Below are 21,301 nucleotides of genomic sequence, written 5' to 3'. Positions count from 1 at the left end.
TCCCATTAGCCATATATCTTTCAGCCACTGAGAGGGGTAAGGTAATGTCTCCTTGAGATTTTAGAGGTTGCGACATTGGTAAAAAGAGGTTAATTATGGCATAGAAAATATACAGCAGAACCTCAGAGTTACAAACACCAGAGTTACGAACTGACCGGTCAACCACACACCTCAATTGGAACCGAAAGTACGCAATCAGGCAGCAGAGACAGTACAGTACAGTACTGTGTTAAACAAACTACTAAAGAAACAAAGGGAAGGTTTAAAAAAAATTTGACAAGGCAAGGAAACTGTGTCTGTGCTTGTTTCATTTAAATTAAGATGGTTAAAAGCAGCATTCTTCTTCTGCATAGTAAAGTTTCAAAGCTGCATTAAGTCAATGTTCAATTGTAAACTTTTGAAAAAACAAACAATGTTTTGTTCAGAGTTACAAACATTTCAGAGTTACAAACAACCTCCATTCCTGAGGTGTTCGTAACTCTGAGGTTCTACCGTATTATCTCATATCTCTTCAGTATTTACAAAAATAGAAAGGGATGCAGACTTGAGCTCCAAGTGTTACGCTGTATTAAGTATTACAAACAAGGTGTCATTTTAAGCTATAAGTATATTGTTCAAACAAGTGGCAAAGGCAAGTCCCAGCACCAGTGGTGTTCTGGCATTTCTCTCTCCACACTTCCTGGTTCTTTTTGGTGTCAGTGGAACGTTTTGGATCTGCTCCTTCTTTTGGACTGCTGTGGTAACTTGCTTTTCTCTGAGTTCTCCACAACTTGAATTCATTTGTCCTCAAGCAAGGTTGTATAATCTTCTAGCTTCCTTTCCCAATCTGGAGACATCAAGTCAAGTTAAACATAAAAAATGTGCATCCTCTTAGTGGTTTCCAAAATTAGTACTTTTCACACACAGAGCAAGTGGACATCTGTAGAAACTTAGTAATTCTCTTTCCAGTAGTTATTTGAGCATATTTGGTTATTTTTAACAATGTTTTTGGAAAAAGCTTGTTGCCCTGTTTTTCCAGTCAGCACCTCATATTGCTGAGATTTGTGATTTCAGTGCAAGTAAGGGTAGCAGAATCTGGCCCTGTGTTAGGCAGCCTTTGGGAAATTAATCAAGAGTCTCCATATAATTCCTGGGGGACAAGTGTTCACATCACAAAATCCACCACCTTGATTGGTACTGATTGGTTCTTTTGTTGGGGCAGTCTCAGCAGAGAGAACAAGGATTGAATATGCTACAGAAACTAAAACTGGCCATTCCAGATCAGAGTTCAGGCATGTTGTCAGGGCAGTGTGGACAAGTTTGCATTTCTCCTGCAGTGCTGTATTTGTTCTGTGGATAAATAAAGACTTGAGATCTAAATCTAGCACCTTCCACAAACACTGATTGAAGCAAAAAATTAAAAGTTTGGGAGAATGTTTATACAGAATGGAATATACTTTATCAGGGTTTTCATGGTTTACAGAGAGAAGGTACGTTTCCTGTGGCACAGAACGTTAGAAATGTGGGCCTGATTTTGATCTAACTCAGTGTAACAGTGATGTAATTCTACTGAAGTCGGTAAGCTGCTCCTCACTTACACTGATGTAAATGAGATCAGATACAAGCCCATCGGTGTCTTGATAAGAGATCACTACTATTTATGGATGTAGGTCTGATTTCTGGTCTGCCTGTCCTGATGGTATGAGGTTTTTCCTTATTTTTACCTCAGTTTTGTTTTCTGGCAGATCCTGCAGCAAGGTCATAATCTTGCATTTGTGATGATCAGTTGCCATGAAAAGGGTAGTAATGTTACAAATTTTGCATGAAAGAGTGTTGGATTTGCATACAGTATTCAATACTGAAATGCATCCTGAGACAAATTTTAGTCCCTATGACCTTGCTAAAGAATCAAATAATAGGAGCAGGTGGACCGTGAGAAAGCAAACTCTTGTTTAACTTTTGGGAATTGATGGATTTCTCTGGGTAAAAATGATTAATTTAATTTGATTTTTGGTATAACTGTTTTGCTCCTTTAAAGTTCATGTGAAAGTATTTCTAAATGTCAATCACTTACTTTCATTGATCTAGGGATTATATTTCATGCAACTGTTTCTATCACTGAGTCCAATTTGCTAGGGATACATTTTTTTAGACACTCCTCTTATTAGAAGCTTGTCTACCTTATTTAAAAGATAGTGGCTGAAGCAGGCATGTACTATAGAGTTCTATATTTTCCGAAAGGTTGTGTTCAATTTAGCAAGTTAAATATCAGTCTTAACATTTAGATAAAATAAAAAAGTCCCAAGTACTGCTGAAAGGCATTTTGCTTTTGCGATATTCACATTACAGGGAACACATGAGATTCAATAACAGCTAATAGATAAGAGTTTTGTATAACAGGTTGTCCTTGTCCATGACATTTTTGCTGTACGTGAACAGCCAAATAACAGTACATAATGACAAACTGTCATGCAAGATAAGGAAATCAGCTGATGTGGCAAAAGCATTGGTCCATAATAGAATCCCAGATAATGGGGCCAGGAAGAAACCAGTTGGGTTTCTATCAGACTACATTATACTCAGTACATCATAACTTCTACCATCTTATCTAACCTGTTTAATATCTGTAGGGATAGCGCCTTGGCCATCTTGCTTGGTATCAATTCTGCTATTCAATTTATCTTATCACTAAGCAATTTTTTCCTGATGTCTAGTTGAAAATATCTTGCCTGGATTACTGCAGTGAATAAAAACCCCATTGCATTTGTAACTGGAGTCCTAACCCTGGTGTCCTGGCCCAGTTCCATTTTGAGTCATTATTATATTCTGCTTACCTAACATTTCCCATCTAGTTTTAGTGGAATATGGTGTTTTTCACTTTCTGTCCTAACTGTTACACAGCGTTCATAGGTGCTGGAACTAAGAGTGCTGGGGGTGCGTCACCAGCAAGCCCATCAAGAGAAATTTGGGGGCCTGGTGAATCATGTTGCTGGGTCCTCACCCCTTCCCATTTCACTTTACTTACACAGATCTTACCGATATTTTTAGGGAGGGGTGTCTTTAGCTCTTGGCCCCAGTACGACTGAACCCACCCCCCATCAGCCCTGTTCAACAGTTCAAATCCAACTGGTTGCAGAGGAAGGAGAGACCAATTTTTGGTTTCTTGGCTGAGTGATACTTAATATCAAGAGTGCTGGTGGTTTTTGATGTGGCTATGGAAACTAACCAATGGGAAATATAGGCCAATACTACCAGCATAGGAATTGGAGTGGTAATGCCAAGAAACCAAAAATTGGTCTCTCCTTCCTCTGCAACCAGGATACCAATCATTGGGGCAGTGATGAATGCATCTGCTGGCTTACAAGTATTGAGTATTCATGTTAGCAGTTCTCCTCAAAAACTGGCTCCTCTCAAAAGCTAAACTTTTCATGACAAATCATTGACATTTATCCAAATTTTCTTCAATATTTCCCCCCTGAAATCTTTTGTGGAATGAAAACCATGTTTTCTTATTGAAACAGGTCAATGGAAGTGTTGGCTAGAATGTCGGCAAAAATGAAAAGTGGATCCACTTCAAACCCTGCACAACAGAAATAAATGAAATATTCACAAAATTATTAACCCGTTTCCCCCAACTGGCTCTTAAAAATATTATGTGAGGACATAAACACAAGGTTTATGCATCTTTTGGGCTTTTTCTATCTCTTTATTCCTCCTCTTCCCCTTCTCCCTTTAATGTCACTCCCTTCCCCTCCCCCCACAGTCTCCCGTTTGTTCCCTTCTTTGTTTCTTGTCTTTCCTCCTTACTTTCTCAGTAATACCCATTTCCCATTTCCCAACCCTTCTCCAGCTCACTTTCCCTCCCTCTTCGTCCCACAACTCTCTCTGGCCCTAACACATTAATGCTCCCTTCCCTGAGTCCTTTTATTTGTACCTCCCTCTTCTCCTTCACACAAAATTTGAATTTTGCCCTTTCCCCACTCCCGCCTGATTATGCAGTGAAATCACATGCTTCTGGCCAACCTGCCCTCTTTCCTACTCTATTTCAGCCTTCCTTTCACAAGGGATACTCCGGCCAACAATAAAATTAGCATGGATTTGGTCCTAACTACTCTTTGGTGATTACACTTCACAGGGCGTAATGGAGTGTGAAAGAATCAAGTTCACAAATTGAATGAACTGTTTTCTGCAAGGTCAGGTTAACAGCCTAAGGCCAGGTACACATTGCGGCTGTAATTGTGATTTTTGTAAGCAGTTAAGGGCACAGTCAGCTTAAGTGGTTAAAAATTAAATAGCGTGGTCTGTCCACACAGCTACTTTTCTGCCATCACAACAATGTTTTTACCTCTACACCTTGCACTCTGCCTAACCATGAGTGAATTCTGGGCAGCAGTCCCATAGACCCTTAGGACCAGTCACCCCTGCCAGGAACTACAGGGAGTTTTACAGAGCCCACCCACCATTCTGCCTAGGATCAAGGGATAATCACCTGCCTCAGCGGTCACTATGGCCATTTTCCATCATAGACTGTACTGACACTACAGCATGCTTGATCTGCTTAGCTTCTGCATTCTATTGCTTAGCAGCCTGGCCACAGAGTGGGTCAAATATGGTAACAGCACCCAGAGCACTCAGGTGTTACCTGAAAAGGAGGCAGAAGCATATGCAGTTTATGTCCGGCTACAATGCTCTCCTTGTAGTTCAGTTCAACAGACTCAGGGCCAGGACAAGTTCTACCTATTGGTGGGACAATGTTATGGGTATCTAGACAGACAGTGACTAGCTGAGACATTTGCACCGAACTAATCCCATTTGACTCTGAGTTCAGAGCCAGGAGCTACCTCACTATGGAAAATCCACCTTTTCGGAGAACTGCTGCCCCTGTTGACAAGAGAGTTACCATAGTCCTGGACAACGCTGACTGCAGCAGCCAGTCAGGACTCTTTGATGCAGGGGAGAGGTGGGGAGGGAAAGGGTTAGACCAGAGTATTTTACTACAATAAAGCAAGTACCTGTGTGATTAATGTTACCAATATTTGTAAAATAACAGAGGGTTTGGAACCTAACTATGCTGGGGGTGACTCCCTTCCCAGTTTTTACTCCTCAATCAGGCCATGGAGTTCTCTTGCTGTATGGTCTCATAGACTCATAGACTTTAAGGTCAGAAGGGACCAATATGGTCATCTAGTCTGACCTCCCGCATGATGCAGGCCACAAAAGCTGACCCACCCACAACAGAATCCTCCAGGCTGCGACCCCTGCCCTATGCTGCGGAGGAAGGCGAAAAACCTTCAGGGCCTCTGCCAATCTACCCTGGAGGAAAATTCCTTCCCGACCCCAAATATGGCGATCAGTAGAACCCCGAGCATACAGGCAAGATTCTACAGCCGGACCCTCATTTTACCTGCGATGGCACGTTAATGCCTAATTGACTAAAATCACGGTCATGCAAGCTGTGGTGGGATAACATAGGTCACTTCCTGGAAATAAACACTGACTAGTCTGGCAAGATTCATGATGCATGAACATTAAAGAAATCCTGCTTCTACAGGAAGGGACACTGTCCTCTCCACACAGGAATATCAATTGTGTGATAACTGTGATTCAGTATCTTCTGATCAGGGACTGTTACGATCACATAGAACCCAGTCATTCCTGTATCTAGTTCGACAACATCTTGTTGAAAAAGGTCATATCTTTTAAAAGACATCCCCATAGGAAGAGAACAGGACCAATGAAGGAAGATTTGATCTAACATAGAAGTAACACCAGGGATCTGGGAGGAGAAAATAAGATTTGATCAAAACGTTTTCAGAGATCCTTTTGGGGCCATGAGCGATGAAAGGAGAATACTGTCATGTGACAGCAGTACATAAATCACAGAAAGAGTTGCTTTTTTCCCCTAACACTGAAGGAGGAACTATATCAGAAAAAGAAAAGCAATATTTGTAATAGAGGTGTGACACACAAGAGTGCTTGTAAGAGACCGATCTTAAATTCCTGGCTCCAGAACATTTACCATATGCTGTCTTAACTGTCCCTTATGAAGTCAACCCTCATGGAGCAGGGCTTCAAAAGGTTAATACCCAAAACATGATTGAGGTCAGTAACCACAAACTAATGGCTCCCGTTACAGTATTATTCCTAAAACTACTTAGTTTCTTTCTCCTTCCTTGTAGAATTTCTACCTAGAGTTTTCTCCAACCTCTTCTGACCTTCGCTATGGACATAAAGACACTGTACATATCAAAGACAGATACTGGATACTAATCAAAGTGATGTGCCAATAGGTTATTAAGGAAGGTTTGGGGCTTACTGACCATTAGGAAGTCTTGTGTAATGAGAGACAGCCTGTGTCAATATAGTCTGATTAAAAAAGCAGAAGGCCAGAGCCCCAGAATTTTGCTTATGATCATGTCAGAACCAATATTTTTTTTCCATTTAAAGGTTTTGTAGCCTTTCCTCATGACTGGCTCTTTCTACAGGCCCTGAATAGCTATACTGACCACATCCCCCTCCCCTCCAAAAAAGATTATCCAATGTTGTACACTGAAAAGTTGATCTAATAAAAACCTGCTTTTTTAATAAGAGTGAGAAATTTATAACAATTATCAATACGGTCTGAAGCAATTTTATTTCTCCACATCTCAGTGTACACAGATGTACTGCGGTGCCACCGAGTGTCAAAATTCAAAGAGTCGTTTCACATGCACAGCTCTACATTAGTCAATATTTAAAGGTGGGCAAATGTGCATAAACAAATATATGCATTTACCATGGCTGTGCATGCTGAAGAATCCATTTTCACATTCAGTTGTCATAACAGTGCACAGTTTTGTATCTGCCAGTTTGGAAACAAATGCACAGGTAAGTGAAAAATGATCCCAACAACAACTTAGGAGTAAGTGGTGATGAAAACTTCTCTCTCATATCATATTTAAGAAAAAGAAAAACCAATCTCAGTTCTGACGTAGTCATAACTCATTAGAGAGCATAGTATACCAGACCAAATTTTTTGAAAAAAATCACAAATACTATCCTATGCCTGACCTAAAACAAAATACTTAACAAGTTCTACTGGATACTAAAGAGGTCACAGACCACAAATTGCTGGAGATGCAGCTACGCACATGCCTCATGGTTTGTCGACACATGGAGTTATTCTGGAATAGCTACTGTGGAATAACTATTCTGGAATAAGTGTGTCCATATGTGGAGTTATTCTGGATTAGTTATTCTGCTTTAAATTCACAAAGTTTCATGTGTAGACAAGCCCCCATTATCACAGCCTTTGGTCCATGAGAACCAAACACCTGGATTATTATCTGCACCTGTTCCTCAAAAGCACTAAACTATACCAATATCCCTTCTGTTAAACTGTTCCTCTTTAGCCTCAATGAAGACGGCTCTTCTTTCATACAAGAGTGAATTTTACTCATACGCTGGACAGAGCCACACCCTCCCCCAGTCTCAGAGTGGAAATCAGATTTATCATCTACCATCATAGTGAGAGGGAGGAGGAAACATCTTCCAGTAAGAGCCAATGAGTCAATCTGGACTTGTACTTCCCCATTCTGGGAAATGTGCAAAATATTTTCATGCCAGAGAAGCCACTTTCTGATAACATGTTGATACCTTTTTCTCCTTCTCACCCTACCTCTCTCCGTTCCTTTCTTCTATGCTGCTTCCTCAGTTTTCATTTTGCACACTCAATAATATTAACACATTATTAAAAACAAATAAATAAGGTGTTAGCTGAATGCTGTTAATTGCTGCACTCCTACATAATGCCATATCCCTTTTATTTTGTTGCTTTCTATTTTTTTCTCTAAATAATGACATATTTAGGACTAAACTGAAACTTTAAATGTTTTTCTTTGAAGTTTGCCCATCCACTGTTGTTTGCTTAGAATGAATGATTGTTTTGTTTTTTAAAGAAACCGCCATGACAATAAATATTTATTAGAACTAGCTGGAAAAATGAGGTTTCCCCTCATGGAAAGTTTTGATTAAAATGAAATGTGTTATACATACACATGCACACCACATTTTCAGTGGAACAAATCAAAAATGTTTTGTGGGTTTTCTATTAAGCTTTGAAATTTTCTGTGAAAAGCAGATAATTTTCATGAAAAATTTCATTGAGTCAAAACCCCAATTTTCCATTAAAAACTGTTTAAATGTAAAAATGTTGCTCAACTCTAATAATTAGTGCTCACAAGATGCTAGATACTGTCTGTGGCTATATATAAAGGATGGTACATTCCCTGCCCCAGAGAATTTACAATAGACTTCTTCCAATTCATTTTGTCTGTAATTTCGTATGCTGTTGTCTGTTTATATTAAAATATCTATATCTATGGGAAGAAAAGCTTTCTGAATAAAAGGTAGAAAGAGTTTCATAACCAATTTGCTTTTCACTATTTATTCATGGTGAATGTTTACTTCTGCACTGACTCAGATGGAACATTGAAGTTAGACTAGTCAGTTTTATTATAGTTCATCCGCAGTTCCATTCTCTCTCTCACTCTCTCCTACTTTAGCACTGTGCTAATGTGCAGATGTGTTTATGTTCACTGAACTGCCAGGGCATATTTGTGTCCTAAAACTGTTGTCAATTGTACTTTTAAAAATGTATTGCGGTGTACTCTCTGCTAAGTATCTTCCACTTTCATGGACATCAGCGGGAGTGGAGTGCACTCAACATCTCACAAGAGTCAGGCCACAGTTGCAAAGGGGGGCGGGGGTCAAAAGACAATACATTTTCACCCACTGAGGACTCCACATCTACCCACCACTTCTGCAGGACTCTATTGAAAGAGGTAAGCTGCAGAGTAGTTTGTTAAGACACAAAAAAAAAGTAGATGTAGGTACATCTGTAAGGTTAAGATATGCTCAAAATAGATCTTCTATCATCCATAATAGAAAGGGAAAGTATTCAGGTATGAATTCCTCAGGCCAAGTCCCAGAGTAACATTACCAGGAGTTTCTTTTACCCAGTCACATCAGTCATTTTCTAGACGCTTGTGACAGGGCACTCTACTGTAGTCACAGCAGGTGGTGCCCCCTCCTGGTTGTTCTGGAGATTTAGCTCTGCACAGCCAACACCCCTTCCTGCAGTTGCACTCTGCCACACTCTTGTCTTTTGCCATCTGTGGCCCCTCTCTTGCTCCAGGAGCCGCGGCTTCCTTTTCGTGACTCAGCCCTCTAGCCAGGTCCCTCACCACGTATCCCCCTTGCGGGGTACCAAAGTCCTTCCGCACAACTGGTCTCAGGCGGTCTTATTGGGCACTACCTGATGATACCACTTCCCTAGTGCGGGTAGAGGAACCCAGGCCTGGCCACTACTCCAGGTTCCAGTCTAGGGACCCTATACCTGGCTACTGTGGTTTCACGTAGACCCTGTTGCTCCTTCCCTGGACTCCTTCCTACAGCTTTTGGTTCCACCCACTCTGGGTCTACCAGCTCAAACTCCCTCCTCACAGGGAGTAAATATAGACTACTGAACCCCGCAGTCTCAAACACACCTCCCTTTTCCCAGGGAGTGACTGCAGACCCCTTCTTTGCAGCCCCCAGCTGCTCTTAGCTTTATACAGCCCTTTCCTGTTCCCATGCTCCCTGGCTCCTCCTCCAGGTGCAGCCTGGCGAGTTAATTGGCCCCTTAACCCTTCCAGGGCTTGTGTGGGGTGGGTGCTCCTTCACAAAGCTTCAGCCCCAATACACTCCAACTTCTTCAGGCAGCAATCAGATAGCTTCAGAAACTTTGGTCCAGCCTAAGAGCCTCTAATTCTACTTTTCCTCCAAAGCTAGTTTGGGACTACCTCCTCTTTAGTTCCTCTAGCCGTAATGAGCATCATCTGAAGGAATCTCCCTCCGCAAGCAATTAGCAGCTGCAACATTTTTGCCATAGATTCTAAACCTCTGCTTTATTTGCCTTGGGCTCAGCCATGTATAATTCATCAGAATTTTCAAAGTTGCCAAGTGTCACAATATTTGGTGATTTTATTTAAAGTCCCAGCTCCAAGTAATTATATTCATTAAAAAAAAAGTTTCTAGCATGCATGGTAGCAGAGAAGAGCTTGAAACCATGAACCAAGTGGACTCTAAAGGCTCAGAAATCAGAACACACATAAAAAGAATAAAGATGTTATTATTTCAAAATAAAAAACCCTCATGATTTTTAAGCCAATCTCGTGATTTTTGAGGCCAGACTCGTGATTTTTGCGCTCTTGAAGTTGGAAATACTGGATTTTACACACCCAAATTTAGATTTGATTTAAAAAAATGGTTATGTCTAAACCAAGTCTCTGATGCTGCAAGCTGCTCCACATGAATGGGCCCCTGTGCCTGCAAAGCAATCAGCTGACATCAAAGGGGCTCTCCCTACCCAGAGCCGCTTGCGGAATCATGGCCCCTTTCATGAACTCAAGCAACTTAAGAGTTTATCCCGATCATGTGGCCTATACATCACAAGCAATGCACCCTTTAGTCATGCTCCCACCCATAAATTCCCTCTTCCCTTCAAAGCTCCACATCAAGACCCTGGCCTCCCTCTTCAGTAATAATTCCCTCCATCACCCATTTATCTGGAGGCTCCTCATCCAGCTGGTCATGATCAGCTCTCATTTGCTGCTCAAATCCCTCCCACAGATTTTCTGTTGGCAGCATGTTCAATGTCTTCTTTCCCTCATCCCCTTTTACAGGAAGAATGATCAGGAGAGGAAGATTCCAAACCCTCCTCCCCTTCACGGACCAGTCTTTGAGAAAGTACCAAGGGGATCAAATAGACATTGGCAGAGAAACCGAAATGTGCAAGCTCCATTTGCAGTTTATCTATTAGTGTAGCAATACTTAGGCTGATGAAGGAAGTGTCTTTGGGTTCTTTAACCTACTCTACAGCCCAATGACTGAGTACCTGAGGCACTCATATTCAACTGGAGAGGAGCATTCCACATAGTCTATGTATACTTGTGCATGCGTCAAAACACTGCATGAGAAGTGCTTTAATCCTTTAAAACCTGTTTAGATGGAGAAATAAAAAATAATGGAAAAATTCTGTTCATATTTGTGTTTTAATTTCACTTTAATGAAAACAGCAGTTGTACACGACCTCTAAATTTACACACTGCCGTGAGCATGCATCGATTCCTGTGTTTGTTAATGTTTGCTGGGTTCCAGGACAAACTCAGACAATGGCTCAGAATTCTGAGTCTAGCCTGATTCAAAATAGTCCCAAATAGATTTTGCGAGAGGTCTTAATGAACTTGTTGCATGCTCTGGCCCTTTTTGAGCTCTCAGTTGTTCCTCAGTGGCTGTTTCCTGTTCCTCTATGTCTTTCTCCTGATCTCTTTCCTGTTCTACACAGACCTTTTCATGAGCTTTCTCCCATTCCTCTAAGTCTTTTTTCTGTGCTCTTTCTAGGTCTTCACAAAACATTTTATGAGTTCTTTCATGTTCTTCTGGGGCCTCTTTCTGAGCTTCCTCCTGTTTCTCTGGAACCTTTTTCTGAGCTTTCTCATGTTCCTCCAGGGCCGCCTTCTGAGCTTTTTCTGGCTCATCCAAGACCCCTTTCTGAACTCTCTCCAGCTCCTCTAGGGAGTTTTTCTGAGCTCTCTCCAGTTTCTCCAGAGCTTTCTGGGCCCTCTTCTGTTCCTCCACGGCTTTCTTCTGAGCTTTCTCTTGTTCCTCCAAGACCCCTTTCTGAACTCTTTGCAGCTCCTCTAGGGATTTTTTCTGAGCTCTCTCCAGTTTCTCCAGAGCTTTCTGAGCCCTCTTCTGTTCCTCCAGAGCTTTCTTCTGAGCTTTCTCTTGTTCCTCCAGGGCTTTCTTCTGAGCTTTCTCTTGTTCCTGCAGTACCTCTTTCTGAGCTCTCTCCAGTTCCTCCAATGCCTTTTTCTGAGCTTTCTCCAGTTCCTCCAGGCCTTTTTGAGCCCTATCCTGTTCCTCCAGGGCTTTCTTTCGAGCTCTCTCTTTTTCCTCCAGGGCCTTTTTCTGAGCTTTCTCCAGTTCCTCCAGGCCTTTTTGAGCCCTCTCCTGTTCCTCCAGGGCTTTCTTTCGAGCTCTCTCTTGTTCCTCCAGGGCCTTTTTCTGAGCTCTCTCCAGTTCCTCCAAGGCCTTTTTCTGAGCTCTCTCCAGTTCCTCCAAGGCCTTTTTAGCCCTCTTCTGTTCCTCTGTAGCCTTCTTCTGAGCTCTCTCTTGTTCATCTAGGGCCTCTTTCTGAGCTCTCACCAGTTCTTCCAGGGCTTTCTGGGCTCTCTCCTGTTCCTCTCTGGTCTTCTTCTGAGCTCTCTCTTTTTCCTCTAGAGTCTGCTGCTGAACTCTTGCCAGTTCCTCCTGGGCTTTCTGGGCTTTTTCCTGTTCCTCTATCGCCTTCTTTTGAGCTCTCTTCTGCTCCTCCATGACCTTTCTCTGTTCTCTTTCCAGTACCTCTAGGGCCTTCTGAGCTCTCCTCTGCTCCTCTAGGGCAGCCTTCTGCGCTCTCTCTTGCTTCTTATGAACTTTCTCCAGTTCTTCCATAGCCATATGAGCTTTCTTTTGTTCTGCCAAGGCCTTCTGCTGGGCTCTTTCATGTTCCTCCAGGCCTTTTTTCTGAGCAATCTCCAGTTCCTTCAGGGCCATCTTATGAGCTCTTGCCAGTTCCTCCAGGGCTTTCTCAGCCCTCTCCTTTTCCTTCTGGGATTTCTTCTGAGCTCTCTCCTGTTCTTCCAGGGCTGCCTTCTGAGTTTTTTCCTGTTCCTCTAAGACCTTCTTCTGAGCTCTTTCCAGTTCCTTCAGAGCCAGCTGTTGAGCTCTTTCCAGTTCTTCCAGAGCCTTCATCTGGGTTCTCTCCTGTTTTTCCAGCACCTTCTTCTGGGTCCTCTCCTGTTCCTCCAGCAACTTCTGCAGAGCTCTATCCTCTTCCTCCAGCTCCATCTGCTGAGTTTTCAACTGTTCTTCCAGCTCAGTCTGCAAAGCTATCAACTGTTCCTCCAGATCCATCTGCTGAACTGACTCTTGTTCTTTCAATGCCTTCTTCTGAGCTCTCTCTTGTTCCTCCATTGGCTCCGGTTGATTGTCCTCCTGTTCTTTCAGCACTGTCTGCTGAGTTGTCTTAGGTTCCTTCATGGATTTCTCCTGTTCCTCCAGGGCTGCTTTCTCATCTATCTCCTGTTCTTCCAGGGCTTTCTGAGCACTCTCCTGCTCCTCCAAGACTTTCTTTATCCTCTCTACCATCTCCTTAAATTCATCTTCCTTGCACTTTTGCTCATACTTCCTCCAGTGGTGAGTGATTTTCTGGGCCCTTGGCTGTACCTCATTCAGCATGGCATTGGTCTCTTCATCATAATCCAGCTGACAGGCCAAGGACAGGTCCTTGGCAGCCTCCTGCCAGTAACCTAGGAGTTGGAGCGCTTTTCCTCGCCACTTGTAGGGCTGTGCGGAGTCAGGGTTGATATTTATGGCTCTGTCACAGTCTCTAATGGCAGCATTTGGCTTCTGCAACTGCACATAGACACTGGCTCGGTTGGCATATAAAATTGTAAGCCGTGGGTTCAGTTTGATGGCATCTGTGAACAAATCAACAGCTCTCTGAAGTTCTCCTTTACCCATTGCATCAAAAGCCTCCCTCTTCTTTTCAATGGCCTGCTTCATCATTTCGTCTGTTACCTTCAGATTCTCATCGCCCATCTCTTGGGGCTCATCCTCATCGGGTTCACTCACCCCTTCGTTACCGATCTCCAACTCACTCTCCACACTGGACTCTTCCTCACTCTCAGCTCTCCCCTGGGCCTTCAGCTGGAAATTCTCCTTATCACCATGGGCCACTGGCAGAGCTCCTTCTTGTACTGTAGAGTATTTAAGGTGTGGACCCCATTGTTCCCAGGAGGCCTGAAGCTTAACTCTTTCATGTTTCTGGGTATCCTGAGGCTGAGCTCTTTCCTCTTCTTGCCAGGCCTCAAACTCATCTCTTTCCTGTTCCTCAGGTGTCTGAAGTTGAGCTCCCTCCCTCTCCTCCATGGCTTTCTTCATTCTCTCCAGGGCCTCCTTAAATCTCTTTTCCTTTTGCTTTTGCTCATACTTTCTCCAGTGGTGGGTGATTTTCTGGGCCCTTGGCTGCACCTCATTCAGCATGGCATTGGTCTCTTCATCATAATCCAGCTGACAGGCCAAGGACAGGTCCTCAGCAGCCTCCTGCCAGTAACCCAGGAGCCGGAGCGCTTTCCCTCGCCACTTGTAGGGCTGTGCGGAGTCAGGGTTGATATTTATGGCTCTGTCACAGTCTCTAATGGCAGCATTTGGCTTCTGCAACTGCACATAGACACTGGCTCGGTTGGCATATAAAATCGTAAGCCGTGGGTTCAGTTTGATGGCATCTGTGAACAAATCAACAGCTCTCTGAAGTTCTCCTTTACCCACTGCATCAAAAGCTTCCCTCTTCTTTTCAATGGCCTGCTTCATCATTTCGTCTGTTACCTTCAGATTCTCATCGCCCATCTCTTGGGGCTCATCCCCATCGGGTTCAATCACCCCTTCATTATCGATCTCCAACTCACTCTCGGGCTCCTCACTGGACTCCTTCTCCCTCTGAGCTTTTTCCTGATCCCAGGAGGCTGTCTTATCAGCTCTTCCTTTTGCCAGAGCCCTTTTCACTCTCTCCAGTGTCTCCCTGTGCTTACATTTTTGCTCATTCTTTGTTTTGTGTTCAGAGTTCTTCTGGGTTCTCACCTGCACTTCCTTTACCACATTACTGGCATCTTCATCATAACCCAGTTTGCAAGCCAAGGCCAGGTCACAAGCTGCTTCTTCCAAGAGCCCCAGGAGCTGGAGTGCTTTTCCTCGCACCTTGTAGGGCTGTGCTAAGTTAGGGTTGAGCTCTATGGCTCTGTTACAGTCACTAATGGCAGCGTTTGGTTTCTGCAGATGCACAAAGACATTGGCTCTGTTAGTATACGAGTTGACAAGGTATGGATTCAGTTTGATGGCATCTGAGAACAAGTCAATTGCTTTCTGAAGTTCACCTTTAGACAGGACATCAAAGGCCTCCCTATTCTTTTCATTGGCCTGCTTCGTCATCTCATCTGTTAGCTGCAAGTTTTGGTCTACCATCTCTTGGTGATCATCTTGGTCTGGTTCAATGACCTCCTCTGCATCAGTTTCCAAATCATTCTCTTTGTTCCCAGCCTCTTTGAGGAGCTTATCTGACTCCCTGACCATCTCACCTGCACCTGTATGGCTTGAAGTGGGAGACATGGAATTTTCCATACTCGCTACTGATTCCCGAAGGAAGCGGCGATCTTCAGAATTTATAAAGCCCTGATTCAATTTTGCCAAGTCCTGCATCTCACTGTGAACTGTCCTAGGATTCATGGTGCCCATCCCAGGAGAGAGTATGGGACACAGTTTGGTCTCAATGGAGGCGGAAGGAAGTAAAAGCAGGAAAATGACTCACTCCAGACAAGGATTTGGTTAATAAGTTAACTTGAGGCCTCCTGGCAAACATCTTTCTTCCTTCTTCTTCCATTGTCCTGAATCCTCTTACAAGGCTAAAAGTCATCCTCAGGGTCCTATTGACTTCATAAACTGCAATGGTTTTTGTGATGTCATAAATCGTGTCATCATCAGAATCCTGAGATGTGTTCTTAAAGTCATGTGCTGCCAATGTTTTAAGAAGGAGTTCCCACAAAAATTTACCTCCTCAGACTATAATATATTTTGTCTACCAAGGGTGTGTATGCTGCAGACAGAAGTGGGTACAAGACTGGGGAATTTATTCATTTGTCTTCTCATTTGAACAAAAATTCTTTTTCACCACCATAGGCAGAATCTGACTAACAATCTTCTATTAAGCTGTGCTTTGCTGATATGTTTATATTCCATTAGTGAAAATATACTAACTATGTTGATACTATAGCACAATGTTCAACTTGAGTACTTTGAAGCGGGGAATGGGAATGAAAATCTCAGGGCGAATATGAGGGATATCCTCTGGGACATTTTCCAAACATTTGGGAGAACTCGTTTATGCCAAAGTTATAAATTGTTCTTCAGAAGCATTTTGAAGCAAATATTTCAGGAGGGATGATTTAGCTGCATCCAGACAAGCCAAGAACTCCACCAGAGTCACAGAAAACACCTCAATTTCACTTCAAAGGGCTCCTAAAGTGTTTTCTGCATGTCACTGCGATGTAAGCATCTTTACATAACTTTTTTTCATCAATTCAGGGTTGATGGGTCAGCCTCTGTGGATCTCCATCGCCTGTGATGCTGGCAAGCCAAGTGCCAGCTTATGCCAAAGTCCCCATGCATCACTTGGATACTGACAAATACATAGCTAGAATTAGTCTGGCTCAGCTATATATTAGTATTGATGAATAGATATTAGAGTTATAAAATGTGCTTAGCGTTTAGACTTTATTGAATGTTTTTAAGTTGCTGCATGCATTAATCCCACTTATAGCACCCATATTGTAAGGTAATATTGGAGCATTTGCATTGTGATTCTCTGTAATTGTGTAAATCACTAGACAGGAAGGAGACATGAATTAGTATGAAACGCTAGCTTTCAACAGAAGGTGTTAGGTCCTGCCCAACAGAGAAGGCCCACAGACACCAGATGAACTATTGTGGAACATGTAAGGATAAAATACTTTGTTGATTGCTCTTCCCATCCCCCTGCTCCTCCAATGAAGAGAACATGTGAGTGAATTCCTCCCATCAGCTGAACTGGCCGCTCAAACAAGGGGTGGGGGGAATGGGATAAAAAACCCCTAACAAGAAGACTCTTGAGTGCAAGGTTTTCTAGGCATAAGCAAGAGATCTCACATGTTTAGCCTGGGTTAGCCCTAAGGGACATATAGGGCTTGCTTATTATAGAAGTTTCTATTACCTTTTGGAGCCTAAGACAGTAACTCATTTGTGTGTGTATGTTTACCTGCTTTAACCCTTGTCAATAACTCTCATATTTCCTTTTCCTAGTTAATAAATCTTTAGATAGTTTATTATGGGATTGGCTACAAGTGTTGCTTTGATGCCACTGACCTGGGGTAAGTGACTGGTTCTTTGGGACCGGGAGTAGCCTGAATATTGTTGTGATTTTTGGGGTAAGGGACCATCTGTCACAAAGGCAAGGTTGCCTAGGTGACAAGATACATCGGAGTACCCAAGGGGACTATCTGTGACTCCATGATTAGGCTGTTATAGTGCATGAGGAGTTTACACTTGGTATTTGGTTGATGAAATCTAAGTACAGAGTTCACAGCCAATTTGGGGTTTGTGCCCTGCTCTTAACACTTTGCCCTGAGGTTGGTACTCACACTTTTGAGCCACTGCAGGACAGCTTCAGTAGGTTGGCCCTCCATGGTACAGTCCATTAGATATCAGACTTTCCTAGGTATTCACTTTGTGTCATTTCTGGAATTGGGTTCTGCTCTCGAAGTTCCAACAGTCTGGACTGGCATGATGGGGTGCTAGAGCAAGGACATTTCTCAGCTGTAAGATAGTTTCTCCAAGTCCCTCCATGGCCAGGCCAAGACGAAATCCTGCCGCTTCTTCCTCCACAGCATACAAAAATCTGTCCTTTCCTATCCATCTCAATGGCTTAAACTCTTGTCCATGCTCTCAGCATCCCACTTCTCAACTACCACCTCCTTCTCCTCCCCTCTGACCTTCTGGATATCCACCTCACCACCTTGCCCCAAAGTCTTTGAATAATGAGGTTGTCAGAATCAGCCTCACCAATTATTTACCTTTGAACCCCACTCATTGCCCATTGCGCTATCTGGGCGAGGGAATATCCTTTATTGGACCAGTTTGTGTTGATGAGAGAGAGAAGCTTTTGAGCTACACAAAGTTCTTCTTTCCCAGACCTGAAGACAAGTTCTGTGTAGCTCAAAAGCTTCTCTCTCACACCAACTGAAGCTGGTCCAATGAAATATGTTACCTCATCCACCTTGCCTCTCTAATATCCTGGGACCAACATGGCTACAACACTGCACACTGCACTACATACTTCTTGGTCTTGCATTTATAGCACTACATCCACACATCTCCAGTGTGTACCTCAGACCTTGTCTTTTTCCAGGTTTCTCCCAATCCTCCCTTCAGCCAATGATGACCTTTGAACATGGAGCTTCCACGCAAAACCTCCTCAACAAGCGACCACCCTCTCTTCACTTAAATTATTATTATAATTCACTTCTGCCAGATCATCTACGCAGAGTCAATACACTTAAGACAAAAACCAACCAAAAAAGAAATGCTCAGTATAGCCTGGAAACAGGAATTAGCACAGGAACAATAGAAAAACGTACTATTCTAAACTATCAGAGTGGTAGACCCTTAATAAAATCAATTATCCTAAATATGCTAATATGCTATGATAAACATGCTAATTCTGCACAGCTCTGGTACTGAGAAAAAAGTGACTAGTGATTTCACCCTCCTCAGCTTACCAATCCATTTTTTTAAACTCAAAAAGGGGAATGAATGGAAACAAGAGATGAAAAACTAAAACACAAATTAGAATGTGACTTTTACTGTAGTAAGTCTAATGGTGCCACCTAGTGGAAGAAGGTGATTACTTTAAATGTATCAAACATTTATTTTAGCTAGGTCGGGGGTCTCAAACTTCATTGCACTGCGACCCCCTTCCGACAACAAAAATTACTACATGACGCCAAGAGCGGGGACCGAAGCTTGAGCCCATCCAAGCCCGGCTGTCCCAGCCAGGGGGTGCAAAGCCAAAGCCCAAGGGCTTCAGCCCCAGGCAGGGGGCCTGTAATCAGAGCCCTGACACCCATGGCGGAAGCTCATGGGCTTTGGCCCTGGGTGGTGGGGCTGGGGCTTGGGCTTTGGCCCTGGGCCCCAGCAAGTCTAAGCCAGCCCTGGCGACCCCATTAAAATGGGGTCCCGACCCACTTTGGGGTCCCGACCCACAGTTTGAGAACCACTGATCTAGGTGTACAATACAATCTCTAAATATATTTTTCTTAAAATGGTTGCATGAAAAATGCAGAAGGAAACACTTCTGAAAATAAAAATTCATTTCATGTTACCACTTAATATTTTAAAGTAATAATAAGTTAAACAGATCTTCGATGGGCACCCTTAAATTTTGATATTTCTTCTTTTTCTTCTTCTTCTTAACTCTCTCTCTACACAAGGCAGCAGGAATGGAGGGAGATATGCACATTTCTCTTAAGTACAGTGCCTTGTTAATTAGATCAGCTTGCTGAGACCGCAGCTGCTGCAAGCTCCCTCCATCTTGAGCCCTGGTGTGTCCCCCCTGCTCTATGGAAGATGGGGTAAGTGGGGTGCAGGAGCAGGAGGGAGGGGGACACCCTGACATTAGCCCCCCTCTTCCTTCCCTCCCCCCCGCACAGCAAGCAGGAGTCTCGGGGAGCAGCTCCAAGGCAGAGGGCAGGAGCAGCACATGGCAGTGGGGGGAGGGACACAACTGAACTGCAGGCAGCTGCTGCACAGGGAACTTAGGGGAGCAGGGAGCTGATAGGGGGCTGCCGGTCCACCCTGGTTCCAAGCCCCCACCAGCTAGCTGCAACGGGCTGCTCATCCTGCAAGCAGTGGACAAAGAAGGCGGCTGCCAAACGACGTTAGAAGGGAGCATTACACAACTTTAAATGAGCATGTTCCCTAATTGATCAGCAACGTAACAACGAAACAACGTTAACCGGGACGACTTTAAGTGAGGAGTTACTGTATATATAAAACAAAACAGGTGAGATTCTCCGCTGTGCTACGGTTCCTTTGCACTGCTCTGGTCCTCCAAGCTTTACTGACTTTGCTAAGAGGCTATGCCAGCCTAACCAACTATGTGGGAATTTCCCATCTATCAATGGAAGCCCCAGATGGCTGAGAGCTGGCTAGCAGCATTACATCACCAGAGCTTTGATCCCCCAGAGTGCAGAGCATGGCTGGGGGAAAGCGGCTTGGCTGGTGTGCTGCCATGCCTTGGAAATGCCTGGCTGTGAGAATGGCCCCTTGTGGTCATAGGCAGCTGGGTATAAATTACAACAGCCCTAAGGCTGCTCCACCTTACATCACAGGCCAAATTGGTACTGGGTGGCCCCCAAAACCAGGGAGCGGCATAAAAATCTTGTAGTGAGTAGCATAGCCACCAACTCTGGGGCTGGAGCACCCACGGAAAAAAATAGTGGATGCTTAGCACCCACCAGACACTTGCCGATCAGCTGTTCGTCAGTGGGTGGGAGGCGCTAGGGGGAGGGAAGAGGTGGAGTGAGGGTGGGGGAAGGGGCAGAGTGGTGGCAGAGTCTCAGGGAAGAGTGGGGGTGGAGCACCCACCTGGAAAAATGAAAGTCAGTGTCTGTGGTGAGCAGAATCTAATCTGTCTAGGGCATTAGTAACGCACACATTACTGTAGTAGCTGGGCAATCTTGAATGATCACAAGTGATCAGAACCTCTGTTTTGTATTTGATCCAGAAGTTAGCACTTCCAACAGTATTATTCCTCCTTTAACACTGTGCTGGGAAACGGTTCAGTAAAGACCCAGACAGAAGAATGACATCTACTGAGTCACAAACACCTTCCTAGAGGTCTCCTATCCTTCCACTGACTCTGCCTGACCCCAGTTTAGTTTATAAGATCTGACAAGATCATAGCCTGAGTTATTTGGCTGCATATTTATTACAATATTATCAACCTGTGGATGACAGAGTTAAATGCATTGTAATCCATGCGATCACAGGTGTGATGAAAAATTCCAGACTTATTTGTCAGAATTGCCAGTCACAAAGCTTATCCAATCAGGTGCTGCTTTCCACTCAGATGATTAAGGAGCAGTGTAAATATTTGTTTACATCAGGATCCATGTATATATAAAATAAAAATCAGGCACATATTGAATTCTGGGGCTGTCATTTTATTTTGGACTTTGGAATTTTCATGTGTTGATCTCACACAACTGCAGATGAAATTAACAAAAGCGCTGAGTGCTCAGCAATTCTGAAAATCCTGGCAACTAAATAAATGATTCAAGCTTCACTATTTTAGTTTGACGAACTGTAACAAGGACCCCTTGATGGAATTACAGCAGCACAATTCACAGCTGCCTGTTATTTATGCTCTATAATGTGTCACCAACACCTGTTATTGCAGTAAAATATGTCTGCTAGTATTGCAATGAGATTGTAAGCTCAGATGTAAATAAAATTTTGTTTTTCTCTTGACAATGGCATAAAAGGTTAGAAACCAGAAGTAATCAGGAGTATTTTAAAATCAAATGTGATATAAATCTATTGTGTTGTTATAGAATTTGATATCTATAAAAACAACAGAACTTTCATTTTTCAGATGCATGTTTGAATGTGT

General features: G+C 43.4%; 2 protein-coding genes across 2 annotated transcripts; both read right to left on the bottom strand.

The window, feature by feature from the left end:
- Positions 1–11,190: 11,190 nt before the first annotated feature.
- LOC135873771 (axoneme-associated protein mst101(2)-like) lies at positions 11,191–14,541 on the bottom strand. The gene has a single exon (XM_065398397.1). It carries the CDS (start codon positions 14,449–14,451, stop codon positions 11,191–11,193), a length of 3,261 nt encoding a protein of 1,086 aa, XP_065254469.1. The 5' UTR covers positions 14,452–14,541.
- Positions 14,542–14,571: 30 nt separating this feature from the next.
- Positions 14,572–15,324, bottom strand: LOC135873770 (hsc70-interacting protein-like; the record flags this gene model as incomplete). The annotated part of the gene is made up of 1 exon (XM_065398396.1): positions 14,572–15,324. A coding segment is annotated over exon 1 (753 nt), but the record flags the coding sequence as incomplete, so codon positions are not given.
- Between the last annotated feature and the right edge of the window lie 5,977 nt (positions 15,325–21,301).

Source organism: Emys orbicularis, chromosome 2, assembly GCF_028017835.1.
Source record: "Emys orbicularis isolate rEmyOrb1 chromosome 2, rEmyOrb1.hap1, whole genome shotgun sequence".
NCBI lineage: Eukaryota > Metazoa > Chordata > Testudines > Emydidae > Emys > Emys orbicularis.
The sequence above is the reverse complement of the archived record's forward strand: the minus strand, read 5'-3'. Positions and strand labels throughout refer to the sequence as shown.